Source organism: Brassica oleracea, chromosome C9, assembly GCF_000695525.1.
Source record: "Brassica oleracea var. oleracea cultivar TO1000 chromosome C9, BOL, whole genome shotgun sequence".
NCBI classification, from domain to species: Eukaryota; Viridiplantae; Streptophyta; class Magnoliopsida; order Brassicales; family Brassicaceae; genus Brassica; species Brassica oleracea.
This window is the reverse complement of record NC_027756.1, coordinates 42,438,318-42,446,475: the sequence shown is the minus strand read 5'-3', so window position 1 is coordinate 42,446,475 and position 8,158 is coordinate 42,438,318. Positions and strand designations below refer to the sequence as shown.

The window sequence follows — 8,158 nt, the reverse complement described above, 5'->3', positions numbered from 1 at the left end:
CGCGGTAGCACTACTTTACCTTGGTATTAAAATCGTCGTAAATACCTCGTAATCGGAAAACGCGGACCTTGTTAATTCCTCGTAGAATAAAAACTAGAAAAAAAAAGAGAAGAGAAGAAAGATATTGGAATCACATGTGGCGAGACCTACGTAAGTCTAGCCCACATGTGTTCCAATATCTTTCTTCTCCTCTCTTTTTTTATTCAAATCTTTCTAATTTGAGATAATGTGTGATTTGTGAGTTTGTGTGTAAACCATATGATGGATGTCCATAACCGGCCCGGTCAATAAGCCGGCCCAATACCTAGAGAGAGAGAGAGGCGGCCGCAGCAAGAGGAGAGAGAGAGAGGCGGCTAGGAGAGACAGCAAACCCTAGTTTTCTTTCACTTGTATTTGTATACTTTTCATATTTGTATATTTCCATTTATCTCTTTGTAATTCTCATATATAAGGGTCAACTTATGTTATGAATAATAATAAGAACTTACAATCTTTAAGTTTACAACAAATTTCGATATACAGAGTGTTTTGCTCGTTACGTAGCTCTATATCCTCCAACTCCCAAGGAACACTCAGTGACCTGCAGGTGACGGAAACAGTTTTAACTTCATTTCATTTTTTATTTTCCTAACTGAATATATTGGAGGTCTTTTTCTTGCATACATATATTGGATGTCAAAATTCACAAATCATCAATTAGATCAGCGAAGAAGGTTATGTTTCATAAGTGTCCATACTCAATTCCATTTGTTTCGGTTCGATATATAGGTATAAAAGTGCGATACCTAAATCATTTTAATTTATAATATTCTCTAACGAATACAAATTAGACAGACACTAAAAGCGACGCATGGAGAAACCTATGGGCTTGCACAAGATCTTTGCTGCCGTAGCAATGGGAAAAGTTCTCACATCATGGCATCATGCTAATCCCTAAACGACCATTCTTCCTTGCAGTCATTTACTCCTTCGCCTTTGGGATTGGCATCAGCATCAATGCTACAAGCCAAGGAGCTTCAGGTGATTGGACGACATACGCGATAGCAATGAGCATGGCGTGTGGAGTCTGGAGTCTTGTGTATATATGTTGCGATTCACCACCTTATCTCAAAAGGGTAGCCTCGTGACAAGGCAATCTACAAGTTTCTTGCTGTCTTCCTTGGCGTTACTTTGCTCTCTATTGTTATGATTTGGGATTGATTTTTGTTGACACTTTTAGTTTCATTAGTTAGTTCTATTTTTAATTCTCTTTCAAATTCATCTTCCAGGAATTTAACAATTCAGTGTAAATCCTTATTTACATTCACAACAACAAAAAATGTACTCCATACGATATTGGGCATATGGTCAAGTAACTTGAGCCCAACAATGCGATTCAACCAAAAGCAAAACACATTGCGGTTTAATATGACAACAGTTATATGATCTAGGGGATAGTACTTTTATTTATTTTATTTGTAATATGGACCGACATGTATAAATGCGAACAGTGGAGCTGGAACACTGGTACAGTTTTGTTTATATATATGTCTTTTCCAGGTTGACAAAAAAAATATATATGTCTTTTCCATTCCCAATGTTTCAGAAGGAATCTCTCTCACTTCAATACAATCACAACAGTAATTAAAAGAAAATGGTTAGAAAAATACTAGACTGTGAAAATATAGTTTGAGCAAAATCTTTGTATTTCATTACATCATGAGTTGATACAATTTCAATAAAATACTCATTGTATTTCACATTATAGTGTACCAGTCTCAGATTTTTTTGTACATACTGAAAACAAAAGCTAAAGATAGCTATTATACCACTTTTCACTTGTGAAGTACGACATTGTCTAATTTTACCTATTTGTGTAGTACCATAGTAAAACTTGGACTTTCTTTAAATTTACTGAAAATATAACAACATTGTTTAGAAGTAGAAAACAAATTACATTTAACTTGAAACAGATGGAATGTATCATTAAAACAAAATATATAAAATAATAATAATGGATAGGTGAAAAGAAAAAAACGAGTAAATTCACTGCAAATAATTAACCTAATCTTCTTTCTTCACGTCTATAGTGAATCTAAGCGTGTTTGTGCCAACAAACGAGCATCAAAACGCAGCGTTTTATGATGTAGAACCGGGACTTGTGCTCCTTGGCCACATCACGACATTTTCGGGTCACTGAAGCGCCTTTATGAGACAAGCTCCGAGAGATGGAACACTTCGTGGAAGATGTGTCAGCTTGGCATTTCATTGAACCGCTTCTTGACAAAAATGGAGATTTTGAAGGAGCGGGTTTTGCAGAGAAACTTCGTCTAAAGATGGGTTCCGAGGAAGGATAGGAAGAAGGTTTTGTTGTGAAACTTCTTGTCAAAATGGGTTTTGAAGATGAAGATGAAGAAGAAGTTTTTGTTGAGAAGCTTCGTCTAAAAACGTCGGGTTTTGAAGAGAAATGAGTCGTTTCGAAGATGGAATCTTTCTTGGAAACTCTCCACAACTTCTTATCATCCATGGATCAAGAGTGGATATGATGTTCTCGGTTCTTTTGATCTAACTCTATATATAGGTGTTCATCAATATAGAATGTGTGTGCGTGTGTGTGATATTTATAGATAGAGCTAAGAAATGATAGAGAGCTTGGAATGAAATAGGTCAAAGCTTTTAAGACACTTCTTATAATAGTATAAAGATATGTGTATATACACATATATTTAATAATATGATTTTCTTAAATTGAATATTGTATTTAAGTTAATAATCTTGAGACATGTTTGTAGACAAACCACATTGAAGTACGTTCAGGCACGCAGAGTTTTAGATGTACATCTTCATATTACGTTAATTGAAGAGAGTTACAAAGAAAACGGACAATTTTACAAGTCATCACATGTGGGCTAGATGATAATGAGATAGTGGTTGAGCATTATATGTTTGAATTGATATCGAAACTCCACATATGACATATCATATTTGTTAGACTATTTTTGTTCTTGGGCATTAAAAAGATTACGTTTTTCTCCACTGTTCCTAAACATGGCACTAGTCGAGATTATGGTTTATCGTGCTAGATCTTCATATAAAATTACCAAGCACAGAGACTTATTTTAGTACTATTTGTTATCGACGTCATTATATACTTTTTCGTTGTTAATCACTTATTCAAAAGCTTACAAATGTCCGATTAATTAAATCATTGTTAAGAGTTAGGTTTTCGATTCAGCTAAGGAAAAAATCATCAAGAAATATCTTATAGATATGAAAAACAAACATCAAGTTAAATTTGAATTTTCACGATTAAACCCACTAATTTATGTAGACTCTTAAAATTCATCAATACATTTTCAAGAAAACTTTGAAAAGTATTTTATTATTTATTATTTCATTTTCTAATTTGTTCTAGCAGGGAAACTATGCCTCGAGATTCATATGATCCATGTGGAAAAATGTTTTTTTTTTCCTTAATCGGGTCAAAGAAACTATAAATACACGATATAACTTGGGACCATAGGCAACGAATTGACCAAAGAACACTTAATGGACCACTTACACATGTGACCATGTGAGTTCCCACAACCATAACCACAAGAGACTTCTTACTTCTGAGTTCTCACTAGGCATGCGGGTTTGGATAGTTCCGTTTAAATCTTTTATTGAAACTTACCAAAGTTTTTTGGTTTTCATTATATTCGGTTAAAAATAGATTAAATTCAAGTAATTTTGGATAATTTTGGTTAGTTCAGTTTGAAATTTTAGTTAATTTAATTAGTTCAGTTCAAAATTTGGTTAACATATTCTTTTTTGAAAAACTGAAATAACCAATTACCGAACCAAACTTCTCACCGAACTAACCAAAATTTTGGCTCGGTTCAAAATGCCAAGCCTAGTTATCACTGTTCATATTTATCTTAGAAATGTATCAAGGTCTACTTATATTTAAATAAATGTGTACTAATATAATTGTCACTATTTTGTTTGGTCTTTTATAGTATATGCGGGATCCTTTTGAAAGCTATACATGTGAATGGTTTAGCTAATAACAGGAGCAAGAAAAAAGCATCACAAACTTGAGGATACTTCACAACATGTATTGTCAAGAGTCAGAAACAAGAAAGAGACTTTACCTTCTGTTTTCGAGTCCTTTGTATTACCGCAAATGCATCTTTATTTTCTTCATTAGAGAAGGAAATCAAAGTTGGCAAGAGTAGCCATGTATTTGCTGATGCAGCATCATCAAGATTCCCATTCGAAACGAGCCCAAACAAAGGAAAGCACATCTCTTGTGAATCTTAATGATGCTGCATCTGCAACTACCGGCTGTTAGCAACTACCAGATGCTCTTTTTTTTTGGCCTTTTTATCAAGAAACCAAATAAAGCAACCACAGACAAAAGAACCTTATTAGTTTGAGCTCTAGAGTTTGGAACTTTTATGACCATTCCCCAAATGAACACGCAAAGAGGAAAGCAAGAGGATTCAGAAAGCAAATCAATCAGCAAGATGATTTTTGGGATACGCAAATAAGAAAGAGAGGACATAGCCATAATAACACGTTTCTAGCAAGATGATTCAGAATATATACACTACAATGAAGCAAGCTAGTTGGCCGATGTAAAATCACTTAGAAAGGGACAGAACTAGCATCATGAGGAAACCTATCTGATAATTAACTTTTGATTAGAGAGAGATCACATCAATATAACACAAACCCACTTCACTACACAAACACAAGTGACATGAAAAGAAACCAAAGCTAAAGAGTTTTTTTTTCATATGGAAATAACTGAAAATCTCAAGTATTTTTATACACAAACCTCAAAACCTTTTTTTTCTCCAAAGTGCCCTGAAGAAGTCATTAAAGAAAAAATTCCAGGTGGAGATGGTCGATGGGTTGCTAATGCAATAGACTAAAATAAAGTTTTATCAGGATGGAAGCATTTGTATTATACTAATCATGATTAGATTAGCATGGAACAAGTGGGATTATGAATATTATTAGACACCAATGTATTTCCCTATTTTTTTCTTCTATAATAGAGATGGATTTGTCTCCAATGTATTCTTCTATTTCTTCTTCTAAAACGGAATATTTTTGATATGTTATTTTCTAATTTTACAAATAGTACATTTTATTTGTGAAAGTTGAAAATCAACGTAATTTAGTTTAACATTCATAAAATTATGATATTTTTTTCACTGAATATTTTTATAGAAACTATTATGTAAATAAAAAGTATGATTATATGTTTATATAAACAGTACATTTTCACTAAAAATATTTATTTTGGTTATAATTATTAAAGTAAAAAGTTATTGGATCATTTTGTGAATAAAAAGTATGTATGTATTATAGAGGAATACTATTTATTCCTCAAAATATAGAGGTGAAAATAGCAATCACTGTTTTAGAGGAAGAAATAGAGTAAGGTTAGAGTGATTTTACTTCTAAATATTACTATTATAGAGGCAAATATAGAAGGGGTTTGGAGATGGTTCTTAGATTAACAATGGTCACTTTATCAAACTAATCATGATTAAGATTGTTCCCTGTGCGGTTTCCTTACGTGTAAAGGCAAAAAACACTCACAAAGCAAACAGCTTTAGGTTTTAACTGGAGGTACTCTATATACTTTTTAAGTTAGTGAATCAGGTAAGATCAGGAGATTTAGATCTTAGCGTCACATGTACCCCATTTGAATGGATTAAAAAAAAATGGAGCAAATCACGGTTGGATTATGCAACAATAGTATAAAGCAAACACTCAATCAAATATATGCGTTAGGATATAACTTATCACTCGTAACAAGCAATCAAGAACGGTCGTTCGGTATTCATAAAAGCCAATCAAGTTTCAGATTCGTGCTAAACCAAACTAAAATAATGATGAGAAATATCTTGAATTTGAATAGCATAAAAAGCATATCTTTTTCACAAGCCTAACATTTCCCATAAAAATGGAACAATCCAACACATCTTCATTCATACATCTTTGACTGATAGATACCAGATATTTAGACAACAACACATGTTCCTCTAACGCACTTAGTAAACAAAAGGAATGAACTTGTGCCTAACCTTATCAGCATAATCCAAATACCTTTGCCCGAAACTCTCCACCATCAACTCTTCCTCCATCTTTGCCTTCTTGCTGTAGTAAACCAAACACACAGCCACAAGAAACAACAGGCTCAAAGGCGCACGCAGCGCGGTGCAGTAGGTCGCGAAAAGAAGCATGGCAGAAGCATATATCGGATGCCTGACCCATCTATAAGGACCGAACTGCACAACATCCGTTGGAACAACCACTTTTTCAGAATATCTAGCAAGATAGAGCGTCGAATCATAATGCATAAGCATTGTAACCACAATCAAACCCCATATCCCTACATTAGCCCAACCGCCTGGTAAACGGTGAAGCTCAGGGCCTTCGAAAGCCGCGAGCCAGTGTCCAACAACGACGCCAACACCAAACAAAACTCGGGACCATAGAGGCGTATCCACATCCCATTTGGGATCATGGTTGCGTGCGTAGTAATCTCCATAGAGGCGTTTCCTCACGCTTACGTTGAAGAAGAAGAAGTAATGGTACGCCAAGAAGAAGACGAAAGGCCAGCCTTCGAGATAGCCATTGAAGTAAGCAGGAGGGACTAGTGTAAGCCATGTGAAGACTGAAGTTACAATACCAAGCTGCTCAAAGGCGTTGGCTTCGCCTAGCCAATGCTTACGGAAGCAGTAAACACCGTAGCCCGCGAGACCCAGAGCGATGAACCAAGGCCAGAAGAGCCACGTCCAGCTGAAATACATCCAGAAGAACGGGTTGAAGACCAAAGTCGCAATCTTTTTCGCAGCCAGAGTCAGAACCGATAGCAAAAGAGTTAACTTCACAGCATCCAAGGGCTTCACTTTCAGCTGAGAGACTTTATTGACCAGTTGTCGGAACTTGGTAACGAAAGGGTTGTCGGAATCGGAAACAGTCGAGGTGGAAATCGAGCATTTGGGCAAAAAAGACAAACCTTTTCTCACTGGGGACGGAGCAAATCTCAAGCTAGACGGACCCTTGATAGCTTCAAAGCTTCGGAGTGACGGAGTGTTTCTGGAAGCAGCAGGAAGAGAATTGCACTTAAGGTGTTTGTTTAAATGCCTGAACGAAAACTTTCTGCTCCTTTCCAACGGCGTCCCTCGAGGGACAACCTTTGAGCAGAGAAGCACAGATTCCATGGAGAAATAAGTCAAAAAGACGGATACAAAGACAAGATTCAGGAGAAAGCTTTCAGCTTCATACTGTGTTTGCTTTGAATCGAAAACGGGATTAAACAGATAAACATGACATTGACAGAAGAGAAGTGAGCCTCTTCTGTGCTGGGCAATTAAAAATGGGCCTAATATGGTCTATTGGGCTACTCTGTAAGGCTTTTTTCAAGAGAGAAAAAGCTATAATGGGCTCCGACAAGTCATGTGATGTGGGGGCAATCATTGTTAAATTGAGGAAGGTTCTATTTATTTAATTGGCTCATCTAATTGTGTTGACTTGACGCCGGCGGGGTCTTTTATGTGGAAACCGACCGGTCGCACATGGAGCCGCTGGAAGAGAAGAAGTCGCTTCTACGGAGATCTTGTTTCCCTACGAGGAAAAATATGCGACTTTTTACATCTCTGTTATTGAAAATAAAAAGGTATTAAAAGATTCAAAGTTATGGTAAGCAATTGTCATTTCAGAAAATGAGGAAACGTAGCAATAAAAATTAGAAAGTGGAAATTTTAAAAATGCAAAACATTCCAGAAACTTAGATTTACTAGGTGCATAGTCCCCGCGCAAGCGCGGAATCGGCTACATTATAGGTGTATTGTATAGTTTTGTTTACGGAATTTTATTGTTTTTTGTCTATAATGTGATTGATGGGACTTTGGATATTACATAAGTTGATGAGTTTGATATAAGAATGAGTTTGATAAAAGAATGAACGATGAAGTCATATGTTGATATTTTTATATCTTATATGTTCAAAGTTGAGGGTGATGGAACTTGTTAGTGTTTACTTAGGTAGTTGTTTGTATATAAATCAAATAGTGCATGGGAAAAGATAATAAATTTAGATTTAAAATGTTAGGGTTTCAAAATAACTGGGCCTTGAATCTGTGGTTTAGTCTAATACTGAAAAAACTGTTAG

The 8,158-nt window shown here is 35.4% G+C and overlaps 2 protein-coding genes across 2 annotated transcripts; both read right to left on the bottom strand.

Annotated features, from left to right (window-relative positions):
- Window positions 1-1,973: 1,973 nt before the first annotated feature.
- On the bottom strand, window positions 1,974-3,312 carry LOC106317041. The gene has a single exon (XM_013754903.1). It carries the CDS (start codon window positions 2,504-2,506, stop codon window positions 2,075-2,077), a length of 432 nt encoding a protein of 143 aa, XP_013610357.1. The 5' UTR covers window positions 2,507-3,312; the 3' UTR covers window positions 1,974-2,074.
- A 2,485-nt stretch (window positions 3,313-5,797) lies between these two features.
- LOC106319467 lies at window positions 5,798-7,464 on the bottom strand. Its single transcript, XM_013757798.1, has one exon. The coding sequence runs from the start codon at window positions 7,206-7,208 to the stop codon at window positions 6,033-6,035; it is 1,176 nt and encodes a 391-aa protein (XP_013613252.1). The 5' UTR covers window positions 7,209-7,464; the 3' UTR covers window positions 5,798-6,032.
- Between the last annotated feature and the right edge of the window lie 694 nt (window positions 7,465-8,158).

Coding starts and splice junctions, on each gene's coding strand:
- LOC106319467 (XM_013757798.1), bottom strand. CDS start 7,208: ATGGAATCTGTGCTTCTCTGCTCAAAGGTTGTCCCTCGAGGGACGCCG.
- LOC106317041 (XM_013754903.1), bottom strand. CDS start 2,506: ATGGATGATAAGAAGTTGTGGAGAGTTTCCAAGAAAGATTCCATCTTC.